Source organism: Orcinus orca, chromosome 8 (assembly GCF_937001465.1).
Source record: "Orcinus orca chromosome 8, mOrcOrc1.1, whole genome shotgun sequence".
NCBI classification, from domain to species: Eukaryota; Metazoa; Chordata; class Mammalia; order Artiodactyla; family Delphinidae; genus Orcinus; species Orcinus orca.
In genome coordinates this window covers 42795898-42811790 of record NC_064566.1, presented here as the reverse complement: position 1 = coordinate 42811790, position 15893 = coordinate 42795898, and the positions used below count along the sequence as shown (strand labels likewise).

Genomic DNA, 15893 nt, shown 5'->3' with positions numbered 1-15893 from the left:
GCCCCAACAGCTGGCTTATACCCGGAGGATAGGATATCGTTTGAACTTGGAATTTGTTGGAAGGATAAGTTTGCTGGGTTCTAGTTGTTTCTTGGATTTTTAAAAATTAATTAATTTATTTATTCATTTACTTATTTTTGGCTGGGTTGGGTCTTCGTTGCTGCGCGTGGGCTTTCTCTGGTTGTGGTGAGCGGGGGCTACTCTTTGTTGCGGTGCTTGGGCTTCTCATTGCAGTGGCTTCTCTTGTTGCGGAGCACGGGCTCTAGGCACACAGGCTTCAGTAGTTGCAGCACGTGGGCTCAGTAATTGTGGCTCGTGGGCTCTAGAGCTCAGGCTCAGGAGTTGTGGCACACGGGCCTAGTTGCTCCATGGCATGTGGGATCTTCCCGGACCAGGGCTCGAACCTGTGTCCCCTGCATTGGGAGATGGATTCTTAACCACTGCACCACCAGGGAAGTCCCTGTTTCTTGGATTTTTATATTTATTTGCTTTTAGAAAATATCCTGTAATCAGATAAGAGCTGATTAGGCAAAAATAGTTTGTATGTCTGATACCAGCATTTTTTCCCTCATTTTCTTGCCTTCAGAACTATATGAAATAAGTTTGCCCTGAGTTTTCAGTTGGGAAAAATGAGTCGAGAGGGTGGATAATGAACTCAGCACGAATCGTAGACTCATTACAGAGTTTGCCTCCTCTGTTGCTGATTTAATGTTAACATTCTTTCTTCGATATTACCTTTGCTCCACGGGGGTTCAGTGACCATATTTCTTTCTGGGATAATCATAATATCATCAGCTGACAGATAATTATCTTTCACATCAATACCTCCTCCTAGAAAATTCCCAAAGAACAACTGTGATATGGTTGGATGGCTGTGTAATTATTTTCCATGTTCAAAAGTAACTGCAAAGCAGTTGTAATAGCAAATTGCTTATTTACTGCTAGTTGAGAAGTCTTTTAAAATCTAACCTATTAAATATACACTAATACTTAAAAACAAAGTTGTCTCAAACTTTTTTAAGAAAAGCAAGATAATTCAAAAACCATCTGTTCCTCTTATCTAAATGAAAGCTGAAAGTGCACATAGATCTCATGACCAGCAATTCCACTCCTAGGAACACCTAACAGGAGTACACACATGAGTTCATCAAATGCTTATCCCTGAATGTTCAGAGTAGCGCTCTTCATAATAGGTTCAATTTGGAAACATTGTAAATGTCCATCCCTAGAAGAGATAGGTGGTGGTATAGTCCATTCAGTGGAGTACTCTACAGTGACAAGGATAGATGAACACCACAGCATGGATGGCTCTCACACTGTAATGCTGCACAAATAGAACTAAACACAGAGGAATCAGCACTATGTGATTCCACTTGTGAAACATTCACAAAACCAGACAAGATTAACGTACAGTATTTTAGGATGAAGATTACTCTTGTGACATGGGGCGTTTGATTGTACTGAAAGGGAGCATGGATGAGGGGGCTTCTGTTCTATTTCCTCATCTGGGTGCTGGTTACATGGGTGTGTTCACTTTATAAAAATTAATCAGTCTGTAAACTTGGAGTTGTACACTTCTCTGAATGTATGTTCTACTTTAATTTTATGTAAAAAAGTTAATCCTAACAACTTTAAAACTCATACTTTGTTGAGATTGTTTCAGATGGTGGAGTTTCATAATGTGAATTCTTGAATACCTTCATTTTTGATACTTCCTGACATTGTACCTACGGGTCATCCATTCCGAATTAAAACTAATTAAATTATTTAGGGAATTCTAAGGGACAGTGGTGAACCAAAGGTGAGAGGGTGGGAATGGTCTGCCCCAGGTGCAGGCATTAAGGAGGTTCATTGCAGAGAAGTTTATATGGCAAAACCATCTAAAAATGGTTGTCATTTTTATTATCACACTGTGCCCACAGTTCTAAACAATGCTATCAATAAAATATTCCTCAAAAAGAAAAAATCCTTTGTTGGCCTAAACCTTAAACAACTGGTAAAATTAGTGTTGGGCTTTTATTTCGTATATATATTTCATATATATTTTATTTCGTATATATGTATAGACACACACATATATATATGCTTCAAACCAGCACACTTATATTGCTTATCCATTATGTTACTTATTCTTTAATAACACATGTGATTAAAGACTCAGTCTTATATTCTAGAGTAAGTTCTAACAGTTTGGAATCGTTGGAGCTGCAGTCCACACAGTGCTGCTGCTTCTGTGATTTGGAAATGGCCACAGTAGTTATGAAGACGAACAAGTAGAACTAGAGTTACGTCATTCTCTGTTACCACTTTCAGAGTTCTTGTGTTTAAAGTTTAAAACGGTGAAACAGTGCTGATGATTACTGAAGATAATTTTGTCAAAGGAAGGGGGTCTTAAAAATGATCCACTCTAACTGTCAAATCTACTAGGTGTGCCGCTGCTATAGCACCAGTATTACTTAAGCGTGGAAACTCATAGAGGTGGAAACATAAAAGCTGTGAAAATTTTCTGCAATTTTGCTAACATCAAATTATGGTGAATGCCATTATAAACTTGGGTAACATTTTGAATTTGTATGTTTGTATGGATTATTTTGTATATTTCTATGCTTGCTTTAGATTTTAAGACTCGTAGTTTGTTTACATTGTAAATCTTTTGCTTGTCAAAAATACTGCCACTGCATTATGCTAAGTGAAATAAGTCAGACAAAAAGATAAATACTGTATGATAGCGCTTATATGTGGAATCTAAAAATACAACACACTAGTGACTGTAACAGAATATATTATAGAGATATAGAGAACAGACTAGTGGTTACCAGTACGGGGGTGGGGGGGCAATATAGGGGTGGCAGAGTGGGAGGTACAAACTATTGGGTATAAGTAAGATAGGCTCAAGGATGTACTGTACAACACAGGAGTGTAGCCAATATTTTGTAATAACTGTAAATGGAATGTAACCCTTAAAAATTGTATATGAAAAAATACTGCCACTGAAGTAAATAAAGTGAAAAATGGAGCATTGAAAGAAAAGGAAACATTGTGCCTAGGGAGTTGAGGTGGAATTCTTAAGAAACCTCCCTCCTGGTTAAGTTGATGTAATTTGAAGTTGATAGTTTTTAAAAAGTAACCCAATCCCATGTGCTCGCTCTCCTGTTGACTCCCCTGCACATTGCTAATTTCCCCATGCTCCTTCCCACACTCCACCCCTTACACCACAAACACCAGACTGTTTTTGATTGTTCACCAGTCCTTCACAACAACTTGATTACATCAAAATGAGTTTGTTTAAATTGCAGTATTAGTTAACAGTGTATTTATGGCCCATTAATTCTCATTTTCAAAGCAGGGAATTTTTAAAAATTGAATGTAAACAAAGTAAAAGTAATTTCTAATGGACCTTTCCTGTTCCACTTAACTTATTATTGCACTGTTGTTGGGAAGCATTCTAAATATTCATCAGTAGAGCACATGTTAAATTATGGTGCATCTGTATAATGGAATAATATGCAGCCACCAAAAAGTGTGGCTGTTCAGTTTTTTAAAGGGTTGTTCTTTTAAAAACTGGTATTCTATATCAGTACTATGTGAATTCTAAGAAGTATTTATTTATTTATAGCCAGGTTTAGAAGAATGCTACAGTTTGTGCAGAAAAGAGGGAATGCGTATGTTTGAATATCTAAATGCTAAATATCTCTAAAAGGACACTTGAGAAATAGAAAACACTGGTCATCTAGGGAGGTTGGCAAGTTCAGGGTAGAAATACAACGTACATCCTTTTTACAGTTTGATTTCTTTTTTTTCCTTTCCACATGCATATTTTTACTTTTTTTTTTTTTTTTAAGTTAAACCTTGTTGGCACAAACTACATCATAATAGTAAGAGCATCAATCCCACAAAGAACATCACTGGTCATCCCACCCCCGCAAAACACCTGAGCCACTTCTCGGAGCTCTGTGCTCTCAGCTGGCGGCAGGACCCGCTCAAAGTTCTGAAAGGCCCTCTCTTAGTTCACAGCAGGTGATACCCACCCTGGAAGGCTGGATGACAACCCAGTGTCAGAGCTCCTGTGTGCCTAGGATACACTGGTATCTTTCTGTACTGGAGGTTGGAGCCCACGTAGACTCATGGGCCTCTCTTCAGCCTTAAGGAGCTGAGATACAGATCTCAGGGCAAGACCTCCATCATTCCCCGCTAAACTGCTCTCTCATGGAGCTAAATGTCAAACCTTTGAATGTGAGCAAAAGGCACACCTGGGCATTTTTAATTATTTGCAATTTACGCCCCATAAAATTCCAAAAAACAAAATGTGAGGGAGCAATACTAAATTTATGGATAATGTAAAACTGGACAAGTACAAGTAAAAGTACATTGGAATCCCATAACAGGAGCTGGACACTGGTTGTTAGTAGTTATTTAGAAGTACCTAGAATAAGTTAATGACTCTAGTTGAACACTTAATTTAACTTTGAATTTCTTGGCATATAAGAAAAGGGAATATAAAGTATATTGTCCTTTTATTTGAAGCCAGCATATCCGAAGTTTTGCCTAAGAAAATGGAGATTTTCCTGATACCCAATTCAAGAGGGAAATTGAAATGCAGATCCTTATTAAAAATATATAGGCTAACTCAGGTCTTCATGGCGGTTAGTACCTGTCAAGGTATTAAAATTAGCTAGCCAAAACGTGCCACACCTCGCAAGAGATAGTCTCGTTGTATGTCAGATCCCCCTCTCTTTCTCTGCAGTCATCCTAGTAGCCCAAGTACCATGCCTCATCTGGAACTTCTTCCAGGCCTCCTGACACACCTCACTCATCCATTCTCACTCTCCTCAAGTCTCCAAGCTGTGGTCAGGGGTGCCTTTCTGGAATGCAGATCTGATCCTAGACTGTCACTGGCCCTATCCTATGTACTTAAAACTCGTATGTCCCTTGATTTTAGGATGTGAGACCCTCCCCCGCACCCCTCCACACACCCCCACCTCCCCAGCTACCCTCTCTCCTTGCTCTCTCTGTTCCAGCCTTGTTTCTGGCCGAGCGCCCTGTATACACTCTCTCTTACAGCATGATCCACCGACCCATGCCAGCGCTTCTCTCTTTGGATCTGAGCTGCGTCATCATCAGAAGCTTCCCTGACCCCAAGGGCTCCCTCCCCACTGTTTGTTCTCATGTCTCTGTGCCATCTCAGGAGTGCATATTTCTGTTGCGATGTCCCCACTCCTAAATCTTAAGCTGTGTGGACTCGTTGATCCCCATCTCCACACCCAGTGCCTAGTGTGCAGGAAAGGGTCAGTAGATATTTGAGGGAAGGGGACCGTCCGTCAGTGATCTAGCCACTGAAGCAGCCTCCCAGCCTCCCTCTGCAGTGAACATTATAGCACGCTGAGACACTTCTCCTTGAAGCTCAGCTCTGATCACCTCACTGCCTTGTGTCAACACTTTCAATAGGTCCCCATTTCCTACAGGATACAACCCATACCCCTACTTAGTCCTCCTCTACCTGGGCCCTTGTGGCATTTCCAAACTCATTCCTCCCTGTCTCCTTAGTCCTCACGGTGTAGCTAGAATGAAGCACTCCGGGCTGCTTCTGTGCAAGCGTTCTCTCAGCCCTTCTCCGCATGTTCAAATCTTAACCATCCTGAAAGTAAATACCCTTAATTGAAAATAATGCTTCCATTGTCCAAACTGAGTACCTTTGACATGGTACTTATTTCCTATCTAAATTAAAGCTATTTTCTGTACATCCCATATTGGCTTGTAGTCCTGTATTGTTTCTAGCATGAGCCTCACTAAGTAATCATAAATACGTTAAATGAGTGGGAACTTGTATTAATTATTTTGCATCTTTGTAAGCCAGTCTTTAGTAGGAACCATCTCCCCTCTGGGTGCTGTAATTTGTTAACGAGGTATCTGTTTTTACTTATATAACAAATGGCCAGTCAGCTACAGAATCTCCTGTTCTTTTAACTATATCTACAGATTAGTGAATATGAATACAGTTCATATACTGCTTTCTGCACATATTTCAGAGACCTCATGAATGTCTTATTACAAGGATATATAGTATTCTATACTGAATACAAGAAAGTAAAATGAAACATACATATAGCATGTCATTATTTCAAGGGAAGACTGCCCAAACTAGCGTTCTCTTCAAAAAATAACCGATGAGCCATAGAACTTGTTTCTAGCAGGGCGTCACCTCACCACCTCTCTGAGCCACGCCGGCCCGCTACTGCCCTCCAGCCAGCATGGTGGAGGTCTTACCCGGATGGTTACTGCTTTGACTCCTGCGATGAGAGAGTAATCCCCACCTCCATCTCATTTCCAACAGGCGGATTTAAACTGCAGTATTCAAGATGATGCCGGGGCTTTTTACGGCGTGACCAGTCAGTATGAGAGTTCTGAGAATATGACAGTCACCTGTTCCACCAAAGTTTGCTCCTTTGGGAAGCAAGTAGTAGAAAAAGTAGAGGTAAGTTGGCCTCTGTACGCTGGAACCTTCATTCAGGGCGGCCTGTCGCCTTCCTTTAAAACTAAACTGGGCAGACGGTTTTATTTTTCTGGTGTCTTCTCCTTCCCCTCCCACTCCTACCCCCCCCCCACACACACACACACCATTACTTCTAAGAAGGCAAAATGATTTGAAAGCAACTGAAAGAAAGAAGGCCAGGAGTAATCCCATGCCAGCCCTCCGACTGTCTGAAGTCAGCCCTGTGCTTGCCAGTGTGTCAGTCCTGCAGGTGGCCTTGGGATGGGGGGATGGAGGGGGGCTGATATGGAAACTGTTAGAGATAGACCCTGCTGCCCAGTAGATGGTACCCCTCCCACCCTAGGTTCCAGGTTCAAGGGCACTTCCAGGCATCTTGATAACAACCAAGGTGGTCCTCAGCTGATTGGCACCTGCCTTCTAAAACCCTGATGCCGTGAGTTTGGTTTTTGCTTTTGCCATTTCCACTCCCTTCATCTTAATTGTTTTAAACATATTTCAGTACATACTGGGACCAAAAACCTATTTATGGCCTTTATAGTTCATGCCTCCCTCCCCTTCAAAAAATGGATGTTCATTTTACTGGGGTGGGTTGCTTTTTGTGAATAATGTTTGCAGGTGATTTCATTTAGAGTTGTGCTTTCCATTGTCTTCTACCCATCACCCAGTTCATCCATGCTCAGTGAGTGGTGTTTATTCACAGATGTCCAGGACCTCTCAGGTCTAGGAGCCCAACCTGACTTTGTGTTGAGGCGTGAGAGAGAGGATGCATTGGGTGGAGAGAGGGAGCAGGAGATGTTTTTCAAGACTTCGGGCTGAACAAGGCAGATTTGGGATGCTGCAGGCCCTCATAGCTTCCCGAGCACAGGATGGGCATCCTGAGAATGGTGTTAAGGAGGGTTATGCTGGTAGAGGAGGATGTAAGTGAGTTGACTAGATGGTAGCCGTAAACTTAGGTGTCATGAGCTTTACTAAAAGGGTGGTAGTGGAATTCAGGAAGACATTTTGAATGGTACTTAGAAACTGACTGGATATTAAATATTAAAGAGGAGGAAGAGTCAAAGATCACATGTTTTATGCTTAGGAGGACAGTGTAGCCACCAGCAGAGATAAGTAAATAAGATGTTCAACTGGAAATAGTCAGGGACGAATATAGCTGCAACACTAGGATTTGGGAGACAGGTAAAGACCGAAAATATCAATTGAGAATCCTGAGCATTAAGGATAATCAAAGCTGTGGGAATGGAGAGCTAGCTGCAGAGAGGGAATAGCAAGGAAAATAGGGATCAAGATTAAGTTTGGAGAGTGGCAGCCAGACCTAGGGTAGGTGGAAAGGGAGACATGAACAGAGAAGCCGAGGACAAAGAAGGGTGAGGGAGGGGGGAAACCAGCTCAAGGCAGTGTCTGGGAAGTCCAAGGAGAGGGTGGGTGAGAATGTGGCTGTGTAATGAGACACAGCTGGGAGACCTGGAGCCACATGACCTCCATCTCCCCTGAGAAGGAAGAAGCAAAGGTACCTGCTGGTGGTTGGGAGCACAGAAGGTTAGTGTTACTGTTGCTACCAAATGGCCAAGTTGTCAGGGCTTACCTGTAGATGGACTTCCTGCCTGGACAGGTACCTGTGAGAAACAGTGAACCAGATAAGTAACTCAGTTTCCCAGATGTCAAACTATTCTTCAGTTCATCCTCAGCTAACATACCCAAATCTCTTTATAAGTTCAGGGAACAGGGAAAGGTTGTCTTCGACTGATGAAATCCCAGGCATTTTCATGGAGAACGTGCTGTGGTGTGGCAGGTGGAGTTTTGTAATTAAGCCTTTAATCTACTTGGAATATGTTTCTGCATTTGGTGTGAAATGGGAGTCTGCTTATATTTTCTTCCAAATAGATAGGCATTTGTGTCAAAGTCATTTATTAAATCATTTATTTTCCAACTGAGTGGATCTGTCCCCTTTAAGTTACTGCATATACTGGGTGCTGTTCCTGGAGTCTGTTCTATTCCACCCTCTATTTATCTCTACATGTCCCAGTATTGTGTTGATTTGATTACAGTGGCTTTATAGCATGTTCTGATATCTGCTGGGGCAAGTCAGTCTCACTGCTCTTCTTTTTCATATATTTTCTAGGCAGGTAGCCAGCATTTATTCTTCCAAACTATGAGAGCATTTTAAAAATGTAAAAAATGGGCTTCCCTGGTGGCGCAGTGGTTGAGAGTCTGCCTGCCGATGCAGGGGACGCGGGATCGTGCCCCGGTCCGGGAGGATCCCACATGCCACGGAGCGGCTTGGCCGGTGAGCCTGTGCCTCCGGAGCCTGTGCTCCGCAGTGGGAGAGGCCACAACAGTGAGAGGCCCGCGTACCTCAAATAATAATAATAAAAATAAATAAATAAAAATAAAAATGTAAAGAAAAACAAAAATCTTGTTTGAGCAACCTAATCGTTTTTTGGGGTTTTGTTTTTTGGCCGCGGCGTATAGGATCTTCCCGCGCCCCCTGCAGTGGAAGTGTGGAGTCTTAACCACTGGACTGCCAGGGAAGTCCTGAGCAACCTAATTGTAATTGCATTAGATTTAGATATTATTTGGGGACAGATTGATATGTTATTGATATTAAATCTTTCCAATCAAGAACCAATTTGCATTTCTATCTCATTTTATCTATTTTAATAAGATTTTAGTTTTCATATATAGGTTTATCCCTTTCTTCTTAAATATATCTCTAAATATTATATAATTTGTTAATACAGTTTTTCCAGTTTCCAGATTTTAATTACTAGAATAGAAGAAAGGTCCTAGTTTTTGCATATCTATATTCTATTTGGCCATCTTACCATATTCTCTTATTTATCTCCAGCGGGTTTTGCCCCCTAGATTCATGGGTTTTCTCTGTTGTATTATCTTAGCAGCAGCAAAAAGAGAAGACTTTATTTTATCTCCTCGTTTCCAATGTTCATGCCACTTTTATTATTATTACTATTATTATTTTCTCACCTTCTCTTCATTTGCTAAAACTTCCAACACAGTTGTAAAAAGAAATAAAAGAAATAGTAATGGTGAGTATCCTTGTATGGTTACTGATGTCAGTAGAAATAGTTTTGATGTTTTGACGCTTGGGATTAAACTTATTATTGGTTTTTATAAATAGTCTTTATTTTATATTGAAATTCTTTCTATTCCTATTTTACTTAAATTTTTTTATTAGTAATAGCTGCAATATTTTATCAGATGCCTTTTCAGCAACTCTTACTATGTGATTTTTCTCCAATTTGTTGACATCATGAGTGAACACATGTCCTGTGTATGAACCACCACAGCGTTCCTGAAGAAAGTTCTACTTTGGATACTTTGATGCATTGTTTGCTATTTTACGTAAAATGTTTGCACCTCATAAGTGATATTAATCTATACTTTTCTTTTTTATAAACCATCAACTTTTGGTATTGAATATACATCAATTTCATAAAAATAATTGGAATACCTATCTTTTTCTATGGTATAGCATTGTTTGAATAACATTGAAAATAACTGTTCTTTAAAGATTATATAAAACTTAGCTGTGAAACCATTTGGTCTTTGGACCTTTTTCAGTGGTAGATTTCTAAATAGTTTTTAGTCATTTCCACAGTAATTGACCTATTGGAGTTTTCTACTTCTTTTTGGTTCAGTATTAGCAATTTGTATTTTGCTGGGAAATCATCCTGTCCTCTAGGTTTTCCTTTGCTTTTATTGATTGATTGGTTGGTTGATTGGTTGTTTGCCAAAGAGTTACATAAAGTAACCTCCTCTAAATCTTCTGAACAATAATGTAATTGTGGTTTTGTCTCTTTTCTTTCTTCTCCTTCTTAAGATTGTGAAGGGTTTATTTATTTTATTTTGTCTTTTTAAAGAACTAGTTCTTATATCCTGTTTACATTTTAAATTTCTTTTGCGGGACTTCCCTGGCAGTCCAGTGGTTACGACTTCACCTTCCAATGCAGGGGGTGCGGGTTCGATCCCTGGTCAGGGAACTGGAATCCCACATGCTTCGTGTCCAAAAACCCAAAAACCATAAAACAGAAGGAATATTGTAACAGATTCAATAAAGACTTAAAAAAAAAAAAAAAAGGTCCACATCAAAACAAAAAAAAAAATCTTAAAAGAAATTTCCTTTGTATTGATTTGAGCTTTTATCTTCCTATTCCTGGTTTTGGTTTATTTTGTAGGGTTTATTTTTTTAAGATCTGTACTAAGTTCTATAACTTTTTATCTTTAATGATGAAGACATGAAGCTGCTTTCCTGCAAGTATAGCTTCATCGAGTCCCAAAAGTTTGATGTAAATATTTTCTTTTTCATTACGCTTTACATAGCTTGTAATTTCTTTTTAAATTCCTCTTTGATCCAGAGTATCTAAGAGTGTCTCTCTTATTTCTAAGTGCTTCAGTGGGATCTTCAAACCGCATGTATATATTTTTTAAAAACCCCTTTTTTGAAAAAATTAAAGACATAACACAGTCAGGGGCTCATGATCAGTGTGAAGTAGTTTTTCCTAAAGAAGAGAAATTAGCTGCATTGGTTGTTGGCCTGTGAGGCCTTGTCACAGTAAAGAAGGATTTTCTATGGGCCCTTTGAAGAATTGTGACTGGCCGGGCTTGCTCTCACAGATCTCGAGGTAGAGAATCACTAAGCAGGCAGTTATATTTTTTTCTAACCTTTGCTGAAAAGCATCTATACAACTTTTCTTTAAAGCTGTCATCTTCCCAAGTTTAAAAAAAAAAAATTCCAGAAAAATAATGGATTCTGAGTATGGTGTTAAGTTTGGAGATAGGATTTTTTTTAATGAAGTAAACTACATAAGTAGTGCAGCATATAGCAGGTGATTCATGTTGAAAACGTAAAATGCTTTTACAGGCAATAATATCTTTTTTATGTATTTTGAAGTCAAAGGTGTAAAAATGCTCAAATCCTTTTTCCCTCACAGACGGAATATGCAAGGTTTGAGAATGGCCGATTTGTATACCGAATAAACCGCTCCCCGATGTGTGAATATATGATCAATTTCATCCACAAGCTCAAACACTTACCAGAGAAATATATGATGAACAGTGTTTTGGAAAACTTCACAATTTTATTGGTAACTGTTTGTCTCTTTCAAGTTTTGTCAGTCTCAGCCATGAGGCTGGTGGGGAAGATGGGCCTGGGAGGTGCTGGGGCTTGGGCCAAGGGGAACTGACTAGACTGTGGGGCTGGGCCCCAGGTGGTCAATCAGTAGTTGAATTCACACATCCATAGGGCAAACTTGGTTTGGCTCAAGTTTGTGGAAGAGAAAGGGGTCTCACCTGGCCGGTCTTTCTAAGCTTAGCAGAACTGGAATTTGGGGAGGGAGGGTGAGGGTGATACAGCTGGATTCTTAATTCTGGCTGCACATTAGCAAGACCTGGAGAATATCTAAAAATCCCGATAGCAGGGCTGCATCCTAGCTCAATTAAATCAGGATCTGAGGATAGGGCCTGGGCATGTGTATTTTCTAAGGTTTTCTAAGGTTCCCTGGGTAATTCCAGTATTAGCTAAGTGTGAGTCTCAGCAGCACCATGGTATACAAATCATAAATGAGGCAAAAGCCGAGTCAGCAGGTTTGTGCTTCAAACATACCTAGACTCATTTCATGAAGGATTTACAAGGCCTTATTATTATAAGTAACATACATTAATATAGCAAAGTATAAACCCTCAGTACCAGGAGAAATGTAAACTAGAATACAGTCAGTGGCATAACCAGGAGCGGGGGGAGAATATTTATGGGCTGAAAAGTATGGTCAAACTTAATGGGCAGCTAAAGGGCAAGGAAAAAGCAATGGTGCTCAAGGCCCATGATGGGAAAATTTTCTGGTTCCCCAGGCAATGCTTGGTGTGTTTTTTTCCCCCTAAATTTAACTTTAAAACAGTTTCTCACGGGGACTTCATTTGGTTACTTAGGAAGGTTAATAAGTACAGTGCTCCTCTCAAAATATACCTATAAAATATGCAGTAATGGATTTCATAAAGCGAATTTTTAAAAAATAACATTCCTTGATTAAACCAAAGGCAAAATGCCAAAACAAAATTTGGTGGAAACAATTTTACAAAAAGGGGCAGCAGGACAATATTGTGGTCAAATATTCAGCCCTCTGAAGGCCTACTTTGTTATTCTTTGTTACCAGGTTTAAGAACTAGAATACTTAGAGCAAGAATTCTTTACCTGGACTTTTTGGATTCAGTGGGACAGTGATTCTCAATCAGTGATGTGCTGGTTTAAAAAGAAAAAAGGCCCTCCCCTAGTTCCTTCCAAAGCCCTGATCCATAGCTTTTGCCCATTTCCATTGTTGCAAATACAGCTTCCATGGGCAATTTCAAGCTACCAATATTTGTCCAGCCCACGAAATTCCTTCATATTTAACAATAACTTTCAGAGCTAGTAGGAGCCAGCTCTTGTATGCCACTGTAAAAAAAAAAAAAAAAAAAAGATAAAAATCAAGAAATTAAAAACCTTCTGCATATCAAGATATTCATCCAGGAAGCTTTTAAAAATTCTGAAAGATGGGACCCAGAATCATGGTTTTTGTTTATTTTTACTGCTCCCCAGGTAGTTCTGGTGTGTAGCCAGGTTGAGACCCACTGCTATAGGGGATTGGTTAAGTGAGCCACAGGGAGCCTCAGAGTTCACAGACACGTGATTATGGGTATAGAATTGGCAGACAGATAATTTTACATCTAATTTTCATCTATTCCAAGGAGAGGATCTCTGGATTCTCATATGTGTCCATGTCCCTCTGAAACTTGGAAACTAGCAGTCCAGGAGAAAGTTTGGAAAACATATTATAACTATTCATTAGTATCCTTTTTCTAACGGTCTTCGGTGAAAATTGAGCAGTTCAAGGTTTGGGGTGCTGGCAGGTACTTGTCATATAGGTGTTCTTTGTTGCTATTTAAGAACAGATGGATCACCTTAGTGCTCAGATGACCGGAAGGTGTGTGTGGCATCCTGGTGTGGACGTTCAGTTGCCTCAGAAATTAACCAAAACTCTCTGAGTGGATGGCCACCCCCCCTCTTCTGGAGGGAGTCTTAGATGTTTCTTACAAACCAGTGAGACTGTTTCAGCACGTTAAGGAATATGTCCTCAGTCCCTAAAACCCGACTTCACGGCACAGCCAAGATAAATATGATCAGGGAAAGTTGTAAGTATCTATTACCCACAAAACCCATGTAACTATATCAGTAATGCTCCCTTGGAACACATGACTGCCATCCATTTAACTTACCAGGTTAAATTAATTTTAAAACGTATCATTAAGCAACTATATACATCCCTTTGATATGAAGAATCAGAAGCAAATAAATATAGAATTAGTAGCAAATAAATATTTGCTAGAAATAATAGTTTTCTGTAGAAAAACTGAAATTAAGCCAGCACTCCTGGGCAATGAAAATGAAGTCATCTCACTGATAAACAGGAGAGATCATACTTTTCAGCACTTCCTCAGGTGAAGGGACATGGCCAGGATGACAGTTGCTGGACACAGTTGCAGGTGTTTTACTAGGAACATTAGATACAAAACCTGTGTCGCCACGGCCAGTTCCAGGCCTTACTGGCTGGTGGGCTAGACTCTGGTTTCGTCAGAATGATTCAGGAATTGAGGTGACCCTGTAGGTTTGGGGACTTAATGGTGGCAATCAGACTGAGGAAGACAGCGACTGAATTGTGGGCCAAGGATTTCTATCATCATTTGAGGTCATATTCAGACATACAGGTTGCTAGAAACATTTTTTTTCCTTCCTCCTTCATCTCAAGCATGAAGCCTAAATAGGATATAGTCTTTCATAGAAAGTCTGCAAGAAGGTAAAATAGATCATAGAGGTTCCAGGCACAGTGCTGAATCTTTTGTAGATATATTATGAAATTCTCACTGCAGAACTGTGAAGTCATTTTTATCCCTATTTTATGGATAAGGAATGTTAGTCCTTCCTGAGGTCACAGAGCCAGTGATAGACATAAATTAAGATTTGAACTGATGGAAAAGACACTTTGCAGGATGTCATGGTCATGGAATGAGAAGACTTGGGTTTAGGACTCAGCTCTACTTTATGACCTTGGGTAAGACATTTAAAGTCTCCAGACCTCAGTTACCTCCGTTTACAAACAAAGTGCTCAAGTCTGCCCTCTCCACCTCAAAGGTTATTGAGAATGTTTGCATTGATTCGGCTAAGTTACGGAAAGGTTGTACTAGCTGCTGAAATACAGTGCAAATAAAACACAGGAAATCTGGGCCTTGTAGGGAGAACGAGGCGGGTAAATAGATGATGACGATGCAAGGCCATCATGGCTGCAGTAAACTTGTGAAACAGACATCATGGGAGCACAGAGTAGTTGAACTGCCTGAGCAGGCACCTGTACTTGGAATGAGGTGGGGAATTCTCAGGGATGTTAAAAGATGATATTTAAGTTGCCTGATGGACAAGCAGATATTTTTCAGATTTACCAAGAAAAGGCCCGTTCGGTGGGTGCATACTGACATGTCAGCTGCGGGGCTGCGGTGAACTAGACAGGCGGGACCAGGCATCCTGGTGTCTGGTGAGGGAGGCAGGCATTCATCAAGGACAGGGAGTCACAAAATGCATGTAATTCACCTGTCGGTGACGGCTGGTAGAGGTCGGTGCATGGTGACAAAAGAACGTGTAATAGGAGGTCAGGGAATGCTTCCCTGAGGAAGAAACAATTGAGAGGTGTCTCCAGATGGATAGAGAGGCAGAGAGGGTAGGGAAGAATACTGCACGTAGGTGGGAATGTGGTAGGAGGAGGACTGGAAACAGAGCAGTGCGGCTGGCCAGGTAGGACTGGGCAGAATGGGCCGCTCACTCTCATCCTTGTAGGATGAGAACAGGTTTTCTCTTCATCCTAAAGTTTAAAAGAGGCCATTCAGTTTTTAAGCAGGAGTGTGTTGTTGTCAGATTCATATTTCTTTCAAGGTTACTGTGACTACTGTGCACAGGTGAGACTGGTGCCCGGCAAGGGTGGCTGCTGGTGGAGGAGTCCAGGTCAGCTTTGCTGGTGCCTTGGGCTGTGGCAGGGGAAAAGGGAGATGGATTCAAGAACTCTTCAGGAGATAAAAGCAGCAGGACACAGCATTTGTTTGGATATAGTGATGAGGGAGGGAAAGATTTCAGGGCTGGAAGACTTGCATACTTGGAGTATTTGATCTGCAAGGGAAGTGTCAGGGAGTGAGACTAGAAAAGCAGGTGGGTACCAGTATTGAAAAAAAACTTTGTTACCCAGAAAAAAAAAAAATTAGATGATTCATCACTGTATCAATGCATTTATCTAGAGCAGCATGGCATAACGGGTAAGAAAAAGGTCTTCAGATCCAGAAGATCTGGGTTTTTCGTTGACGTTAGTAT

At 40.5% G+C, this 15893-nt stretch overlaps 1 protein-coding gene across 13 annotated transcripts in view; it reads left to right on the top strand.

The window, feature by feature from the left end:
• The window catches only part of TEAD1 (TEA domain transcription factor 1), a 262180-nt gene that overhangs the window by 237252 nt on the left and 9035 nt on the right, over window positions 1-15893 (top strand). For all 13 annotated transcript variants that reach the window (XM_004279174.3, XM_049713805.1, XM_049713802.1 and 10 more), the window contains 2 exons: window positions 6332-6472; window positions 11443-11595. In XM_004279174.3, coding sequence (XP_004279222.1) covers window positions 6332-6472; window positions 11443-11595 — 294 coding nt within the window. The remainder of the gene's footprint in view (window positions 1-6331; window positions 6473-11442; window positions 11596-15893) is intronic.